At 44.0% G+C, this 20,438-nt stretch overlaps 1 protein-coding gene across 3 annotated transcripts in view; it reads right to left on the bottom strand.

Annotated features, from left to right (window-relative positions):
- Window positions 1–20,106, bottom strand: part of LOC126869018 (tyrosine-protein phosphatase 99A-like) — a 419,963-nt gene extending 399,857 nt beyond the window's left edge. For 2 of the 3 annotated variants that reach the window (XM_050625099.1, XM_050625100.1), the window contains exon 1: window positions 19,357–20,106. In XM_050625099.1, the coding sequence (XP_050481056.1) occupies window positions 19,357–19,441 (85 nt within the window). In that variant the 5' untranslated portion in view covers window positions 19,442–20,106. The remainder of the gene's footprint in view (window positions 1–19,356) is intronic. The other variant, XM_050625097.1, reaches the window with a different exon arrangement.
- Window positions 20,107–20,438: the final 332 nt, after the last annotated feature.

Genomic DNA, 20,438 nt, shown 5'->3' with positions numbered 1-20,438 from the left:
AATACCTTCGAATCGTCTGAATGTACATACAAACGTGTCACTTTTCGTGGCCGCGTAAACGATATAAATTATACAGGTCGATGTTTCGCGATTCGATGCGTCTCTTAACTCGGACGTTTCTACGGTCATTTTTACCGGCATTTCTACGGTCATTTCTACGGCCATGTACCACCAACGAGCAATGTCTGTTCCCTTTTGTATTTTTATTAGCGCATCGTCGATTTTATTGGCATCTATGTGATTTGTTGCTCTGCTGTTTCGTTGCTTTGTTACGACGCGTCTTCCGCCTTTGAGCCTTGTATCGCGTGAATAAGAATAAAAGTCGGATTGCACGAACGTGGTTACGGAATGGAAAAATTTCTGGGAGAATTTATATCGCGAGCGTAACTCGCAGGAAAAAGCAATATAAGAATATAAGATTGAAGGTGAACAGGATAATTTAGGTTGGAACGGTTATGGGATTTGCTTTTTTTTATTCGCGTTCCGTCGATACTTCGCCTTGGAAAATCCTGCCCGGGCGAAATCTCGTTAATTCCAACGCTGCGTGAAATCTAATCTCGACACTCGTTAAAAATCGGTCAACAAACCTAACTGATGAAAGACAAATCCGCAAATGCAAATACTTGTGGCCGTGGGAGCGGTAGCCGCAAGGACCAAAGGGACTGTGTATGCAAACACGGTTATAAATGTAGTCGTGTAGCGTATACAGACACATACAAGTCCCTAAGAAGCGTTTGCTCGGTGCAAGTGGACATAAGTAATCTCTTAATGCCAGTGGATCCATCCACGCGTCCCATTACGTTCCCCTTTACTCTCGCAGGCTTCTTCGATGACTCCGTGACCAAAGCGCTGTCGCGTTATTGCGCCGATGATATTAAATTATTGACCGCGCGGTTGCTCGATAATATCGAATGCTCCTCGATTCGTCTGAATATTAATGGCCTGTGTTAAGCGACGTCAATAGGGGAGCTCGGTGATCCGCAGGATTACGCGATATATCGGCATACGCTCTAGAGAAAAGGAGATGTGTGTGCGCACGATTTTTCCGGCTGTCTGCCTCCTAGCTTTCGATTACATTTCATTTCAGTCTTCTCGCTGACGACTTATATGTGCAATGACTCGCGAAAGTATTCCAACGCCATTTTTTACGGATATGTTATCAGCGTTGTACGAAACTTTAGATGTGACACGTTCATCGCGATGATATCGGTAAGATTTGCAACTAGTCCGAAAATGTATACCACAGGTATTTATCACAAATATACGCTTATCGTTAGCGTAGAAAAATTAATATATTCTGATTTACTAATATAGGAAATAATTAACCGTTCCGATACTTTGACGATGTTTGCAAAGTGTATGATTGCAACAGATAATTTGCAACTTTTAGATACATCTTCAGATTCGTCCCAAATTTGATCGATATAATCGTGATAGTCGTGTCTCGTTACGATGCCAATGAAATTTCACATGTTCCGTACAATATTATATATTCACAAAAAAAGTTTCCATAATTGTTTCAATGCTTTCACTGTGCACTTTCTGTACTATTAAAATATTTGACGATTCACCAAGCGGAAAAGAAAGGATAACACGGAAGAGAGAAAAGGGTAAAAAATAAAAGAAAGTAAACGCATTGTTTCAATCCGCTAAATGGACATGGGAAAACTGATTCGCGTAGGTAATAAGATATTCGAGGGGAAATTTTTGTTGACCCTCCCTGCCGAATATCCACCCGGAGCGCATTATACGTTCTCCACCGAATTTATACAGCCCTCTTCTCTCCCTACATTCGTCGATTCGTTTTTATTCCTGTAGCTGCGCGTAATTTTCGACGAGAGAATGGCCCGCAGAGTGCCTTATTCCAGTCTGATCGTCGTGACCAGAATCGCGTAGTTGAAGCCCGTGGACCAGAGAGGGATCACGAGCCAGAGATCGATCATCGTTGACATCTCTCTTGTCCGTTGTCGAACTCTATTCTCGAAGGATCGTCAGGTGCAAGCGTGACTAATGGACGTTCACCGAACGAAACGATCATGTATACGAGGCGATTAAAAGCGATCGCCGGAGGACAACGCGCGCGCGTTTCGTTGGAAATTAGATCGCTAATTGCCGCGGGGAGAGAGAAGGGCGACGATTATCGAGTTTATTACGTGCTGGAATTCTTCATACCAGCGTCCGGGAATCGCTGATCGAAATCGCGAATTCCGTACTTTCGATGACTGGGAAGCGTTAATTGTCTCTTCGATTCTCGTGCGATGACCAAAGGGCGCGTGATCGATCGCTTTATCGAAACGTCCCCGATTTATTGCACGCGTAAAGTTCTTTCGCCGGCACTGGCAAAATATTTTCCACCCTCGCGGCCACGAATAAATGTGTAATTTTCAATTCTATCTAACGTCAGAAGCTTTCTGTAAACGTTGCTGCGCACGTTTTCCTTTTAAACGTAATTCTTATTTCTCGTACTAAACTCTCGCACGCGATTCTCTACCTCCGTTCTCTCTCTCTCTCTCTCTCTCTCTCTCTTTCTCTCGCGTTGGCATTCTTGCATGGCACGAGCCATTCAACTTTAAGAAAGCTCACCCTATAAACGTAGGTATACACGTATTCGTAGGAATGCCACTTAGTTTCTCTGATATACACATCCATTCCTGGAATCCTTATTTTCTAAACATCGCTCTTAAATTTCGCCTTAAAAGCTCGCGCAGCTTCCACGCTAGCTTCTATTAGTTCGTATCATGCGCATCCACCGATGCGACGGAAATTGCTTATTTTTATTATTACCCATCGCTGTGGCGCTATTGCGTTTTCTCGTTTACCGAAACGGGTGAAGTATCCGTTGGCGGAGAGACGGATCGAGGTAACGCTCGTATTCAGGAATTCCTCTGAATTTCGACTTTATTCAGAGACGCTCGGAGTTGTCTCTCGAAAAGTTTCGCCGGTAATTTGCCGCGTCGCGAATTTCGCGATGTTCAAACACCGCGTTTTGATTGCCCATAAAGTTGCTTCGCGTTCTTGGTAATGGTTTATTTCGCCTCGTAAAAAATCTATCGCGACGGAGAAAGATGATAAGCGAACCGTCGATCGTTTCACCGAAAACCTGTTCCGACATTTTTCGCCGATCGTGCCGCTGTTCGTTTGACAAACAAAAATGGGAACGTCAAGTAATTTTTTTCGAACAATACGTTCCAACATGGTTCTAGCGGACGTCCGTTCCTTTTTCCTTTTTTTTTTTTTTTTTTTTGGTCTTTTCAATTTTTGCATCGCGCAGCATTGGAAGTAGGAAGTCGTGCGTCAGCTGAATGAATAACACAGGTTAATAGCCCTAGGTACTCGGTATTTCGTATCCACATAAATTAACTATTCCATCGGGATGAGATTTTTTTTTTTTTTTTTGGTCGAATTCATGTAGCGAAACAAATCACTCGTGTAATCGAATTATCGAGAAATCAATGGCTATGATAAACACGTATGCATTTATGTATGCGTTTAATCATTCCCATCGACCGTGCCAAGAATCTTGCGTTGTAAACGATATTACACGTCGTTGGTTCAGTCGCGAAATTCCAAAGGGAAAATACTAACGAACTAGTTGTTAGAATCCAAATACGGTAGAAGCGTGATTATCATCGATCAACATCGATCACCGAGACGATCGATTATCGGAATATGGATTAACGGAAAATTTAATCGCTGATAAGAATTATTGAAAGGTACGATAGATATATTGCTATTCATAAGATTTTGTATCTTTCTATAAATACCTTAATATAAATAAAAGTTTACAAGTATTATGCAATGATCTTGTATATGTATAATGACTAGTTGTGGAAAATAATAGGTCTCTAAATTCCAGAAAATGACGGAGCTCTAATAAATACCCAAGACCATCGAAAAGGGAAGAAACACTCATTCCATAGATATATTGGACGGTCTCGGTGGCCGTTGGCTCGCGGCGAGATCCGTCAATGAGAGACGGTTTCGCCTTTTCATCGGTCGCTTTGTGCATCATTAAATAGCACTCGTCTCGTCAGAAATTCCCAGCGTTTCGATCGCGAATACCTGCGGTCTTGAGATGCAATTTAGGCACGAGATTTCTTTTTCTCGCTTGCGCCCGTTTCCTAGTTGGAAAGCCACTTCCGCTCCGTCTTCTCCACATGAAATATTTCCTTCGTCGTCCATGCAAATTACCGCGGAGAACGGCCAGCGGTGAGATATGAATCGTTATTAAAGTAGGAAAAACACGAGGACGAAACAGATGCAGCGTACGAGAGAGTGAGAAAGAGATGGCAGTCCGGCGAAAGGGAGAGGAAAAAGTGGGGTGAAGAGGGGAAAAAAGCTGAGAGAGAAGCTCGGTGTTATCGGCTGTTTCGTGACTCGCGAAACATCCCCGTCGACCGATATACGCGGTTTTTTTCTTAAGCGACGCAAAAATCGCACGAACGCGCGATGTCTGCGCGAGAGGGCTTTGTTGCGATTGTCCGGGGTACAACGACCGTTTGATTAAAAAGAGATTCGTCGTGGTGAATCGTCGAACGGTGAACACGCGGCTTTGTGCACCTCGTATTCGTCAGGATTACAGTCATATGCGGCGCGAGAACTTGGCAAACACGTCTGTCAAAACGCTTTTTTTTTGCCACTTTTTATTGAACCACCAGAGCAGGGGCAGCAGCAGAAATGTGGTGGCGATGGTAGCGTTGCAATTGGCGAGCACGACGATGCACCTCCAGCCATAACCTTCCACAACCCACCCACCACAGCGATCCTTCGCCCATCGCCAGCCACCCCTTGCTATCAGCTAGCCTCAATCTCGACTCGTTCCCGCTACCGATCCGACCGAAACATTTCGATTCCGCTGAGAGTTGGGAAATCGCCGCACTCGGAAATTTAACAGTCTCGTAAAACCTCCGACCATCGTGCACCACGAGATTCTCGAGCCACGGCGGAACGAGTTGCGTTCGAACATTATGTTATACTCGTGTTTAAGTACATTTTATAGTGTCGGATGCGGCTATAGCGATCGAGGTGGCTTTACGATTGACGCGCGGAAGTTCGTAAACCACGCCGGTCTGCCATCTATTTACGGTAGATTCACCTTGCAAAAGTAGATTCGCGACTTTCGCCAACCTTCCTCGTAACAGTCACGCTCTTTAAACCGTGAGAGAAGAGTTGAAAAGTTTCGAGAAATTCCCGTCGACTCTCCTTCTGCCTCGTGTCCGACAAACGAAGAGAAGACCGTAATTAATTATCGAAGTCGATGTCTCTGGAATTTCAATGAAACGCAAGGATAGCCAACTGCTCCGTGTAATTAATGAGCAGGGCCTGTTGACACTAAGAGCCGGTTGCCGCTCCTCGCGATCGCATCGACGCGAAAGAAACAAGGCGGATATTTACGTTGGTTAGCTCGTCCGTATGCGTCGCGACGCGCTGCCTATCAATGTAGAGAGACACGATAGGTGTAAAAGATAAGCCGTGCTAGCCAACTGCGAAGCAAGAAAATTCTTGTCCAGCTGAGTAGTCACGTTACATCGCGTGTCTCCCAGGTCTAATAGATCCATCGCGCGGCTTTCTACGAGGCTACGTGTGTATGTCGGGAAATTTTATTATACTTCCAAGTGGGTTACCTGACGTCTTTTGGTACTGTCGCGATATCACGCGAGTGGCGTAAACAAACGGGTGCGAAACTGACTTTACGTCGTAATAGAGAATAAGATAGAGCCAGAGCAAATTGCGAGAACAACTTGAACGAGATCTCGGGCCGGCTCGAGGTACAATGCGCTTCGCCTTTTCCCACGCGAACAGAAAGTGGGTTCGAGCGCAGCGGAATGCGGATCGCGCGAGTTACAGACTTGAAACCAATTAGCGCATGCGTTTTTTCTTCCTGTCTCGAACGTTTCCCCTATCTGGTTCGTTCCGTGTCTTTTTTCTTTCCGTTTCTTTTCCACCCTTTTCTTTCCTACCATTCACTCGTTTGAATGTTTCGATAACGAGAGTTCTAGTCGAGTATCGTTCTAAACGCGTTCTAAACGCGTTCTAAACGAGCGAAACGGGAAGGGAAAAGAGAACGCGACTCAACCACGTGTGACATCGAATCGTTGTATCTCTCGCTGTGATATTTTAATTGTTAAAATTGTTAGTCTAATGGTAGGAAAAAGAGGGAAAAGACGAGAGTTCGTCTCCGCGTGTACCCGCGAGCGTCACGTCGTGTACGTGAAAATTCAAACTCGGGAATTGGAAAAGGTAGCGGGGAAAACGATGTGCGAACGATTCATTATCGAACACGACTCGCCTTTAGTAATTAGCATGGGCGGGTTTGATTACGAATCCTTGCGCGCTGGAAATTGGGTAAATATTTTCGATGGCGCAGCATGAAATAACAATTCAATAAACTGTAACGCGCGTGTATCGTATTGAAAAATATTGAATCGTACGGCTCTGGGTTAATACACTGCAAGGTAGCGTGCAATAAAAAATTATATGTAGTCAGAAGTCACGAGAGGATGGCGCATTTGTAATTTAAATAACTGCAACAATTACAATACCAGTGCGCTCGAATATTCCATGAAACTCGAGACGCATTCGGCTCGCGGCTGGGAACGAAGTACATCGCGCAACTAAATGAATCGTTACCTATCGCGATTAATTGCGATCCTTCAAATTTTTAGGCCGATATAAAAATTGGCCGGCGCTGATTAAAATCTTTCGCACCAGCAGATGTAATCAAATCAATTTAGAACGCTTCGTTAGTGTTTAAGCCCGTTCTTTGTTTTTCCAGCCGTATAAATCATAATGTCGATCAACATGTTTCTCCGTTCTGTTGTTTCTCTTCTTCCGATCTAATTGAACCTAGCGAATCAACTTTTCCAGCGTATTACTCTATACTCTGGAGTGGATGGAAAATTAAACGAGAGAGAAAGGTACAGCTTTGTTTCGTTCGATGAAAACACGGTAATTAAGTTCGGTTCTCGGTCGAAGTATTTGGTCATCTTTTTTAGATTCACCTGGGAGTGGCTGACTGATTAAAAAAATTTGGCTCGCATGAATGTTACTTGATGGGACCTAACTAATAACAGCTTTGAGGCGGAGGTTCGATAATGATGGCCGAGCACAGACGCGTAGGGAGCTTATTGTTAGAGGGAAAATTTTCCTTTGATCATTTTTTTAGAGAGTAAAACGTCGGACCAGAGACAACCTGAACACGAGCTCTCTGACAAAAATATTAATTAGAACGAAGTACACACAAGACAAACCGAAATACACCTATACCTACACGTATTACTTCGTAACGACTGGAGCACGTCGAGTATTTTATGAAAAGCGTCGAAGAGAAAGGCAATGAAGTAATCGATAATCGATGAGTTCGGTCTGGGCCGCCTGACGGACAACGAAAATAATAATAAAATAATAAAGAAAATAATTAAAAAAAAGAAGAAGAAACGAAGAGATATTCAAAATAACGAAGCATCAAGTTTGAGGTTGCGAGATCACCCTTCTACTGGTTTTTCTTTTTACCCAAGGATTTGGATTTGAACTCTCGTTCCAGGAAGTTTCGCTTGACTTTCCTGAATCAACGAAGACAAGATGATCTATAAACTCGCCTCGAAACGAACTTTCCTAAGACAGTCTGCGATTATCGATCTCGAGACGAATCAAAGTTCGACTTCCCGGAGAAGTGGTTGAAAACAGAAGAGTCAACGCGATTTTTTCAATCGTTTAATCGCTTCGAAAATTCGAAACTCATGAAAATGTGTGTGAAAGTAGCGTTACCGATTGTTATCGGTAGGAAGCGTTCTCGTTCGTGTTCCAAATAGGAAAGCTTCCCCGGGGTATCTTTTAAACCCGCTGGCGGTCTGCGATTTTCTAGAGAGACTCGTACTTTCGGCTTTTTCAAGTCCGACTTTCGATGACTTGTCTACGATAGGCAAAGTTTCCATTGTGGCTGCTCGTGGCCACAGTTCCCCTTCCTCTACACCCTTCCCTTCCTCTCACAGCATGCGTTGCAAGACTATTTCAGGGTATTATGATCGTCGAAAGCTTGCATCCTAGTGTTCTGGTACAACCATTGCTCTTCGGATGAAATATTAGACATCGTGAGAGAGGAAGTGAAAACGCTCCATCACGACATTGTTGTTCAACGATCTGCTATATCCTACATAATAAGACTTTATACCTTTCGATTCGTGTTAACGACTGATTTTAATCTTCTCGTTACATAGAGTTGATTAACGTGTCTCTTAGAAGAGATCATGCACATATGTAGAATGATTTTCCTGATTTTTTTCTTAAGTAATTGATTTAAATGGTAGAGTACGTAAATCTTGTACTTAGGTTAGTTTCTGGTTCTAGCTTTCTTTCTTTTCTTTTTTGTTTTTTGTTTGATCCATTTCTTCGTTAGGAATAGGCGATTATGGAATACATATTATTCTAAAGTATCGTTATGTATATAAAAGATATTACTACATTTATCTTTGTACTATTATTCTATTATTATTGCATTAGGTCGCATAAATAAGAGAAAAAAGCGGCAAGGGACGAAGAACTAAAGCTTTGTAACCCATTAGAGAATCTATCAAGAACTGGCATATCTCTGACAAATCAATATAAAATTGAAATATCGATATACTTCAGATACTATTTCATTGAAATCGAGAGGAACAGAGTTTGTCACCCGGTATCGAGAGACTAAACGTAGGATAAATCCGCTATATAATATCGTACTTTTTATCCTACATATTTTCAAAACACGTTTCACGAATGAACATTAGCAACTGACGAGATTCGCGATGAATCTACCGACCATGTAACTGGACACGTGGTTTAAGCCAACTTTTCTGGTCGAGCTACTCGAACTCGGACATGCTATTAAGAAAATGTATTTCGCTTCGCCACCAATCTCTAATGGCGCCATTCAGTCTATCCGCTTATCCAACCCCAAAGTCAGCGGAAATGTTTTTATTCTACGTCATGTGCCACTCGAAAAATCAGCCAAACTTCGAATACGTTTTTTCACGCGGTCAATGAATCGCGTCAAAACACACGTGGTAGCACTGACTGAGGAGCAAATTGACGATGTTTATACTAGTTATACTGGGAGCAGAAACCGCGAATCCATGGCTGGTTCAATTACAGTAGCTAGAGGGAAACGGGATGAAACACGGGTTGTCACGCTGTAAATAACACGGACGTTATCATTGTTCCTCGTCGAAGGTGTTCCCACGTTATGGCGTGAGCTACGATGGTCTTCGTGATAATTGTAGAGTTACAAGTAGCCGTATCTAGTGAACGAGGTAAAACAGATGACGCCGCGCCGCTGTAAAATTGTTCCGCGTCTGGTAGAAACAACGAATAGCCCGGATCCAACGAAAAGAGAAAAATAAAGGGGGAGGGGGCGGGAAACGTGCTACGTGTAACTAGAACGACGTTTCAATAAACTTCGATAATCAACGATCATTCCACGATGGACGGAGTAAAGAAAGAAAGAAAGAGGAGAGAGTGGAAAAAGAGGGAAAACAACGTGCGTGTAAATCAGAAAGGACGAGGTCCGATTTCGAGCTGCAGAAATGATTTGTACGTTTCGTGTTCGCTGTTCCGAATAAAATGTTACAGAAACCACTGTCAGCAACGGAATGTACATCAATTTCGCTTCCCGTCCCCGCGTCCTTCCTTTTCGTCCTCCCTCCTCTTTTCCCGAATGGAAATTTCCCCGCGTAAATCGTCGACGAAAACTTCTAAACGAATAACGAGCAGAACTAACGAAGAGTGGACTTCCGTGGAACCGCAAAAAGTCAAAGAAGAACCGGCAGCACCATTTCGTCGGTCCTTAACGAGAGAAAATTGCGACGTTCGCCCCGGATCCTTACTTTTGCGCGTCTATTTTAAATTTTAGTGGGACAGAAAATAGAAAGAAATCGAAGCTATTTGTTTCGTAATGTTAATCTAACTTTTTGGCTACGAGAAACGATGGTCGGTATTAAGTGACGTTTTTCGTCACCGCAAGCACAACTTGCAGATGGAAGAAGCTCGTTCGGGTGCGCCCATGTTTTGTCGCGTTACCACGCGCTCGTCTGTGTTAATGGGAATTCCACCGAATGTCGAATTCTGAATGTAAATTAGTCTGCGTCGCGTTGTCCGTAGACGTTTGTAAAGTGTGCAAATCAATGGCAGGGAAGTTGGCCAAGAAAGTTCTTGCCACACACACCGACAAAAGTAACACGAACGGCGCGAAATGATATTAGGACGAGTACGAATACGATAAATTCACGGCCAAGCCGCGATTGATTGGGCCGATCGAGCGTAGTGGCTACGCGGCAGCGGAACTTTCAATCGGCGCTTCAAAATTCGTGAGGATGATCGAACACGAAGGAGGATCGTCCCAAAGCGAAGTCGAACAAACGTTTCTCTAAAACTCTACCATCCAGCCTTCAACCGATTCTCAGTGTAAAAACAATCGTTATCAAACGATCTCCATTGAAAGCTATTTATAATCCAAACGATCTGCCGCAGTAGGCAAAATTCCATCTACCCGTGGTAAAAAAAAGAAAAGAAGAAAAAATAAAGACAAAAAATGGATGGATCGAATGGAAGATCGGGAACGATATCGCGTTCTGTCGATACCAGTGACGCCTTGTAAAACGATGCAGCGGAGTTGGCGTCTATTGATCAAATGATCACAATGGGATCACAATAGGAATATGGCGGCCGATGCCGATACTACGCGTTCCACCGATTCGATTTCTCCGTGTGTAAATGGGACCGCGAAGCAGTCTCTGAAAAGATGAGCCAGCGGCCCATACACGCGTCCATGTAAACGCGGGCATATTCGCGAGCACGTGAAACCAAGCCTGGTCCGTGCATATCAGTCTGAGCAAAAAGCCAAGCTTACCGGTACGCGCCGCGATCCGTCTGCAGATCAATATACGCACGTCGATACGGTAACCACAAATCGATACTTCACTGTCACAAGCCATGACATACATATTTCGCCCATTACCAACTCATTTCCATCCTGTTCTCTCCGCGGCCTGGCCATCTGGTGTTTCTCTATTTTTCCCGGCGTGCGGACATTTTCGCTTTCCAACTTTTACCGTTTCGCACCCCTCTGCAGTTACGTTACCCAGTCGACGCTCGGAACTTCCTCTATCTTGCTTCGACGAGTTTTCCACTACCGTTGCCAACCCGTCGTCAGTCGGCCTCTGCTTTCCTTCACCGAGTTTCACCCCTACTCTCGCATTTTACCCTACCATACGCGGCCGCATCTAATCGCCCTCGAGAAATTCAATTTCGGCGATACTGATGACTAGCCTAACTCTCTCGCCCTTCTATCTGCTTGTGCAGACGCACCGGCAACCGCCGCTGAGTCGTGGCCTCTTCTCCTTCTCCTTTTCCTCCTCCTTCTCCTCCTCCTCCTCCTTCTCTCAGCGTTTCCTCGGGTTTCCTCTCTGCTTTCGATTCCAAGACGTAGGATCGATGTATCCACGTTCCGGGATACCTTCCTCTTCACGGAAACGCGATGAGCTTCCGAGCAACTTTGATCTGGATTCTTTCCTCGTGATCGAACTTGAGTTATGATCCTACGATACATTTTTGGTGGAAGCTGGCTGGCACCTTTACCGTCGCGTTTCCTCGTGATACGCCATTACGTTGGACAAATGTTTGACGAGCGACGTTTCGAATAATCGTCCCGATTCTACAGTGTCGAAATTTTTAGGACGGACGGAATAGATTGTCCTTGGTTACGTTGACAGCTCCGGTACGTATCAATGATGTCAGATTGATTTATCATTTTGAACATCTTTCTCATCTTGTTAGTCGTTTCTGGCTTCGCTTTGATCGTTCGATCTTTTTGCTCCAGCGCCTTCGAATAGAAACTGATTGGTGTTTTTGAACGAAAGGTATGCTCGCAGTCTACGAACTGCGTGAATCAACCGATTGTTTTTAGAATATTTTGCACCTTGGATATTGTTTCCGAGTTGTAGGTCACTACGTAGGAATTCTTGAACTCTAGTGTTTACGTTTTATGAAACAATTGCTCCCGTTTTTCCCATATACGTATAAACTGATTGACGTTCCCTAGCAAGAGGCGTGCTCGTGAGCCATCAGTTGCGCGTTATTGTAACAACCCACTATGCTATCGTTCTCCATCAGTTGGGAAAGTCTCGGTAACTGTGCAAAGTATGCTGCGCCAGGATCCATAATTTGTCTTTCGCGACAGTGAGCTTGTTAAATGTGAACGAATGTCACAAAATCTCACTCGACAATTTTCACCGTTTCGAGTTTATTTTCGCGACTGTCCAACTTCAGCCAGTGAACACTAGTTTTCAGACCGACCTCTGTTGAGGTTTTAATTAGAATAATAATAATAATCAGTTTTTAGTCGTATTTGGTCACCAAATTCCGAGTGACAACTGAACAATCGATTCTGTTAGACAAAAGCGAGCCTACTGCATAAAAGTATAGTTTCGCGACAAAGTTGACGTTGATTATGTATAATTATTAAAATTATTACTCGCGCGAAAAGCGATCGCTTTTGTTCGCTTTGAATACGCTTCTACGTAACGCTCGAATACACCTTGTGGCATGGAACGTTTCATGAATCTCAGGCTCCTTACGGTTCTACTTGCTTCGTACTAAGTACTTACTAGTGTTAGGCCAAAATCTAATGATTCCTGTTAACCATGTGTGCGTACGCGTGCGAGGAGAGGGTATTAACGCTAGTATCGAGATTAGACACGTACGTAATTACACGTGCGTTGCTCATTTTGGCAGTTGGCGTCGTTTACGAACGAGCCTGCTTATCTGCCGGGTGATTCGCGCTACCTTCGCACGAAGCGTCTGAACGTTAATTCAATAGTACGCAATCGATTCCGTTGAGCGCATAACTACTTGACGATCTTGATGATGTACTCTTCGTTATTATTGAAACGAAGTTGATAAGCCAAAAATAGCAGAGATACGTTTTCCGAAGAATTCGGAAATGACAAACTCCACATCCTGTTAATAACAAGATCACGGTACGCCCTCCCTAAATCCGGCCATCCCGGTTTTTCCTGGTCGAATTCTTGCGGTATATATACATACATATATATACATATATATGTACCCACACACGCGTAATCCCATGCATTAACTCGGCATCATTAAGTGCACGAACGAACACATCTAACTGTGAACCCGAGTCAGTTCTACACGAGCACATAGAGAGTCAGGTGTGCGCATTCTTCGTATGCACAGCCGTTTTACGAACACGAACGCGTGCACACAAACAGGAGCACGTTCGCACACGTTTACACGCGCATACCTTAGGTCTAATTCAGAGGGCGCGTACCGCTATCTCCGGAATGCGACCTTTCTTCCTGTACGGTTCATTTACCCCATTCGTACGTACCGAATCGCGAGGACGTTACATTCAGCGGGATATTCACTGGTAAGTGTTCATTAAACCGTCCGTTCTGTCGGGTGTTAATAATAGCGACAGATATATCTACACGAAATATATATATATATACATATATATATATATATATATCGCGTAGCACCTGAAGAAGGTGAGAAACATTAGATCGGCAAGGGGAGTTGCAAGTAGGTCAGAGGGTCCACTCGTAACATGGCGTGCCATTTTTCAGGGAACACGTACGTATTTTCACGACGTATATGCGGCTCGGGGCCGTGGATAAAGTACGTTTCATGGTTCTCCAGAGATTCACAATTGATCGGTAACCGGTATGTCATTAAAGTCAAACCACTTGAACCAGATTTGTTACGCAAAAGTTCTCGGTGTATGTGTGCAATGTATATACCTCTGCGCAAGCTTTTCATCCCTCATCTCTTTACGAATTACGTACATACCAACACTTCCGCCCACTGTCCATGTACACTTATTCGTATTGCATGTACTCTATGGCGAAAGATCTACAGACGCGTGCTTTAAATTTAGCGCCCTATGCGAACGTGTTAAAGATGGTGACGAGATCAGCGACTATGGAAATATTGGCAGAAAAGAAGTAGGTAACGGATAACGGAGACGACTTTAGAAACGCGTTAATGAGACGTATTTTGACCACGGTGTATCTCCAGCATAAGTAGGACCTTCGCGATAATTAACACGCGAACGTTCCACCAGCCACTTCCGTTATTTGACGTATATACACACGTGTATTCCGTGCCGGGTTCGTGTCGCTAAATGCATACCTGGCGCCTCGATGATTTTCAGGATAAAGACGTATCGCCATATTAACGTCACGCTGCATGACACCGTTTACCTTTGGACCTTTTCTCAGTGCCGCGAAACACGAATCGCAGTTACACGTCGAGACCAGTTAAGAAAGACACGAGAATTAGCACGTACGAATTAGATTGTCAAATCTACGCGATACTATCCATTTTATTAACGAGATAATCTGTTGACGGTATTTGAGGTGGAAAAATAAAAAGGAGGGCGCTAATGCGTTGAAAACGAGTTAGACTGTACATATGTATAAGATCGTGTTCTCGTTGGGGAAAGAAAAGGTCGAGTAACTTTTCTCCTTCACGCCATAAGTGCACCAAGGATAAAGAGGAAGTTGATGTTTCGAGTCTCCATTATACGAAATATCAAAAGCACGATCTTTATCTTCGAACAGGGATACGATCCTCAATGGAAGTTCCTGTTTCCCCAGAATTGCTCATACTTGTAATATAACAGCGATAAACAAGCATTTTATATTCAACTACGGTTCGCTTGTTTAAAACACTTTGCACGGAGAAGTGGAATAAAACGTGTTGCCAATAAGAGTTAATGTCCCTCCGATCTCTTGCCAAGTCGTTCTCAAAGCCGCGATAAAGTTTTCCTGACGGTTCTTATGGTACTCTAGCAAACGTTTACCCGAATGGTCCCTCGAAGAGATGGGTAATTTATTTATTAGGATTTTATATCCCGCGCAAGTATATCTTCATGGGATGAAACTAAAATTCTCGAAAACGATTTTCATTCCCATCGACGAAGAAAGTTGCGATCAACTTCCGCGAACTGAGCATAATAGTTCCGCAGGTATTGATTCATAGTGCGTCACACGTAAGACACAACTGCACCCTCTCATGACTGTGTCCTCCTATATCCGGCTCGATGACATAGTCGATAACGCTTAGTGTCTTGTCCGATGGAGCAGGCTAATGTGACCCGAGCATTACGAGCGATATCAAGATCTATGAATTACTCGTTAATCTACGATAAATCATCGGCTGCTTCGATATTCGTGTTTCGAGATTCTTAGGGAACCTTAATTTTCGCGCGACCAATAGCTCGACCGCAGCTACAAATTGAAAAATGTGCGCCTTATGTCTTACATCTTAGTACGATGGCTGTTGGAAAACGAACTGGATATACGTAAGCGTATCCCTTTCGAAGCTCTCGTTTCGAAAGTAACGCGTCTACAGATAGTTGAAGCCAGCCAGTTTTCTTTTCCACGTCCGTGTGTAAGCCGGGAGAACAAAACGGTACGACGCGACGCGCGTCTCCTCGAATGACGCCCGAATCGATTGCCGGATTTAAGTCTGTAGAATATAGTCCGTTCGTTCTCCCTCGAGTACGTTTACTATTCCGGCCTACTGCGATTCCCTCCGGCGACGGAGACGTATTTACAACTCGTTGTAGTATCTCGTCTTCGTTCTGTTACAGATGAAAACAGTGTCTCGAGTACGTCGATGAGATATCGAAAATATTTTATCCGGTATCGATGATCGATGGCGACGTAGTATTTGCATAAAGCTCGATATACGAGACAGCATAGATACAATCCTTTTCTGTTAGAATCGCGAGAGTATAGATAAAACTATAGTTCGATTAAAAAGATAACAAATTGGAAGGCAGGAAGCATCGACATTTTTTTTCTTTTTTTGTTTTTTTTAAAACTGTTCATGCGTTTTCATGTACTGTTCTATACTTGGAAATTCACGGATGAACGGATGACACGCGACACGAACGAATCGAATATGATCGGAGAACTGTTCCATGACGTTCGTCCACCATCGATTCGTAGCCGATGCACGATGTCGCACCGTAATACAATAATGATTTTCGTGGATTTGTGAATATTACACCATCGATCGGTTCGATAGTCGAATGGCCACGGAGTTTATCCGCGCGAGCGATCGAGCACGGCAAAAAGTTACTGTATTTTAATAACCCGGTTTATCTGACCGAATCGAGTGCGTTCCCAGAAGATTAATGCGTCAGGGGAAGAACGCAACGATTATCGATTCGACCTGGTTTGCTCTCGAGCCGAGACTTCTTCGTCGAACTTTACTTTCCCGCTTTACTATTCATACATTGATTATCGTGTAAAAATACGGCTATCTTTCAGAACTTCAGCGGGCGCACACTTTCGCACATAGAGCCCTTCGGGTCGTGCAAATTGAAAATTCTTTATTCATGAAAATACGAGAGAAATCGCGACGAAGGGAGAAGAAGGAAAAGATACGGGAAAAAGTTACTATTCTTTCGAATTACAACCTTTGAAGTCGATACTAAAAACGTGTAATAAAGAAATTAGACGTTTCGTCTCGAATTAGCATCTACTTCGTCCTACGTTTGGCAACGTTCGAGCAAAGTCGAATGTGTGAAATCAGTCGTGACAAGTGAAATTCGCGAAACGTTGGAACGTAGATGCGGTGGCAGGAATGCATTTGATCGTAAAAAGACAAAGAACGAACGTGTGAATGCATCGGATGTCGCGTTCATTAATAATTGCACATTCTATATACATTAGTTCCGCGTCCCTTGCTTAAATAAAATTTAATACCTACGAACGGCTCTCGTACGCCGTTCATGCTAATTTATGTTAATTTCATTTCCCAGACTATGAATCCAGGCTAAATTGTATTTTAATCGAAACATACTTTCAATTCTTCTGCTCGTAGACTTCAGAACTGGAATCAAGTTGGCGACGTTTACGGCGTCACCTCGATGGAAATTGTTTCAACTTGAGCGACAGATATATCGCTGTTTCGGTAAATCTATCGCTTGTTCTATTAGATAATACAAGAGTTGGTTTGCATAGAATTAACCGAGAGACTTGCCACCATTATATTTATCGCTAAACTTGCCTCTACGTTTGAGTAAATAATTCTATCCACCTTTTTCATTTTAACTTTCTCTGTTTGTCTGTTCCTTCAATTTGATAATAATAAAACTTTAAGCGACTTAGGCAACTATAAACAAGCTAAGTTTTATTTCGTAAGATAGGTTAAAATGAAGAATAATGTTTGCTGAATTGCTGTAAAAGAGAAGAAAGGATAAAGCTATTGTCTTATAATATGGGAATTTTTCTTAACACGCGCACGATGTGGTAAACGATTGGCGGAGATATGGTCGGTGTTGCGGTATATCGTCCCACGGAACGGGCAACAGGCATTTAGAAGCATACGAAACGCGGTTCACCGCGGTTACTAATTAATTTCGAGCGGTAAGCTGGCGATTAACTCGGCGGTAATATGATCTCGTACCCACGCAACCAACGCCTACGGATTGACAAATATGCTCGATCAGGTGAACGCAATGCTGTCGCGAAAAGTTAAGCGGTAGTTAGTGACTCTAAAGGCTCTGGATATGGGAGCAAGCTCGTGCACTAGGGCCAGAAATAATAGTAGATTATCAAGGCCCTGGATTCAATGAGAGTAGCTTCGATAACAATTTCGATAGTTTCACCGTGGACAAGCCACGTAAAATTTAATTATCGTTTATTAATTTCGCCTTCGAAGAGAAATGTCCTTTGCCCGAATATTCTGTTACGAAATTATTTTATGCAAACGTAGTACGATCCACGTGTTTCAAACAAAAATTTGTTCAGACTTCCGTTCGAAACTTCTCGCGCTTTGGAGGATTCAAACGTGTTACGTACATTACGGTTAGCTTTATCAGATGCGAGACGAGGCATTACCGCTGATGAGGTTACGGTTACCCTTTGTTCGAGCTACCTATATTCGCATAGCGGATCGTTCATCATAAGCGCAGTTAGAACCAAAGATATAGTTATACTAAGAATCGAAAGTTATGATAAATGATTGATCATTCGTAGCCGTAGTCGAAGATAAAACGATCCAGAGGATCAAAGAGAATCTTCCGTTGAATTTTATCAAACGTTCCTTCGCCAGTCGAACGTCGTCTTTGGAAAACTACAGCGAAAGAAAAAATCCGCACGACGGAAATAAAGCGTGAATACGAACGCGAACGACTGGCGTTTCTCGAGCACGTTTTCACGTTTGGACAAAAGGTAGCTTTTTATTTACGTTCAACGTTCGCTCTCTTATTTCGCAGGCGGCGCCACCGCTAACAGTGAATTACACGCGCAATACGATGCCACTCTTTTGTGGCGCGAAGAATGTGCCGGAAGTAATCCATAAAAAATGCTACGTGTTCAATTTAACCATGGCCGTGTACACGTTGCCGAAGTCATTGACTAGCGGGCGCCGGCTTTTGTGCCTTGTACAAGCCAATGAAAAGGTTAAAGTAATTTCGAGTCGCGTTTCATGCAACAACGTCGTCCCTGCTCTCTGATGCGTTTATACCATGTGTGCACCACCGCCGCATTTTCTCGTCCGTCTTTTCGAACAGGGCCTTGCGTGAGTCACCGTGAAAAAATCCCTGTGGAACGCGGCGTTGCGGACGCCGAACCTCAGTTTTGGACGCGTCTCCAATTATCGGAAAAACTTGGTGACAAGCCAGCTCAAGTTTACTCACGGATTGAACGTAACAATATAGCCAAGCCGTTATTGTTGTTGTAATACAACAATATCAGTTTCAAGGATAGCTGGTCGATAAAGCGGTTTTAAACTCGATCAATGTTGTACTGGGTTTCGTGTAGTCGTGAGAAAAATCCACAGAAGAGAAACGGTTTAAAACAAAACGGTTAATTATCCATAAAAACGCGGGTCATTCGTCGCAGGGAATTTTTCAGGAACGTTGAAACCCAAAGCTCGCGAGAGCTCGGGTTCGTTCGGGGATTGAAATTAGTTTCTCGCTTGCATAAAGGGAAAGTGTAATTTGCAAAAAGTAATTAAAAAGCTTGGCGCGAGCGAACGATTTCGCGGATAACTGTGTCACAAAGGCGTCTCCCGTTTCTTTGTAACGCGAACACCGCAATCCTTTCACGGAAACGGGATAGAAAAGGGCGAGCGCGCTGTACGACACGTATACTCGACAACAAGGACGACTCGACGAAGGACAAGGTATTTCGAACATAACGTAATCGCATGTCAGAGATCTGTGCCTCAAGCCATCGGATTATCATGCGGCGAATCCTTCTGGCGCACCGCGAACGATAGAGGCGTCAGAGGCACAGAGAAATAAAAAGTAATATATAGGACGAACGTGCGAGTACTCACCGAAAATACCGCCAACAGCCGCTGCCTTGAAGACGACCCATAACGAGTAGGTGTAGATAATCCGTCCTCGCAGCCACCAATCCATGGTGTTCGCGACCTTCGTCTGGCCTGTTGTACGCGGCCCGTCGTTGACCTTAATCTAATTCGATCAACGTTGATACCGGATACGAGATTTCGATGTATTCTCGAGTCCGTCCGTTTTCCCTCGAACCGCACAGAACTCGATTCAGAACAGTCTCTATTCCCTTCTTCTCGTGAAGAACGAACGGAACAATCGGGGGAATCATCGAGGAAACCGCGTTGTTTGTTCACGATCGTGGCCGCACCTATTATACACTCGCGAGCTCGCGATCTCGAGACGGATCATCACGCGCGAACAAAGCGAGCCGCCAAAGCTCGCATAAAATAATCGACAACGGTTTAACGTGACACGATGTCAACCCGATACGCTGCTATACAGGAAGTTTCTTTATACTTCTGGTTAAACGTGTAACGACAACGACGACTATCGAACACGAAACAGCAGGAGCACGCAATCCCCGGCGGAATGCGTGTTTCCGGGGCCCGAGCCAGCGGAGCGCCGACTATCCAGAAAAGATCGAGTTTAACCTTCTCTAACGACACGCACCGAACAATACACACTCTGTTTATATCGGATATTGTTGCATAGGAGAACGCGCGCGCACACACACCACCGCCGTTGTATATGTTGTCCGAATCGCGATCGGTCAAATACTAACGGTGAACACTCCGTGTTGACTCGACTTCTCCCACCCACCCTCCCGCCCTTCCATCCCCGGGCACACTATCCTGAGTTTTTCTCTCTGTCAACGTTTGTCGTGGCCACTGTTCGGCCACTACTCGTTCGCGTTTTCGTTTCTCTGGATAATCGTTTTCCTCTGACTCCAGCTCTTCTTCCTCCTCCTGCTCCTCTGCCTCCTCCACCACCAACTTTTAGTGCCGCTCCTCCTGCTTCTTCCTCTTTTTCTCTAATAGTGCCAACGTCCTCGATATCTTATCGGTAGGGCAGGGTGGCGTGGCACAGGACCGGACCTTTTACAGGAAACGACGTTCGCTCCGCT

The sequence above is a fragment of the Bombus huntii genome, chromosome 8 (genome assembly GCF_024542735.1).
Source record: "Bombus huntii isolate Logan2020A chromosome 8, iyBomHunt1.1, whole genome shotgun sequence".
In the NCBI taxonomy this organism is placed as follows: Eukaryota; Metazoa; Arthropoda; class Insecta; order Hymenoptera; family Apidae; genus Bombus; species Bombus huntii.
The sequence above is the reverse complement of the archived record's forward strand: the minus strand, read 5'-3'. Positions and strand labels throughout refer to the sequence as shown.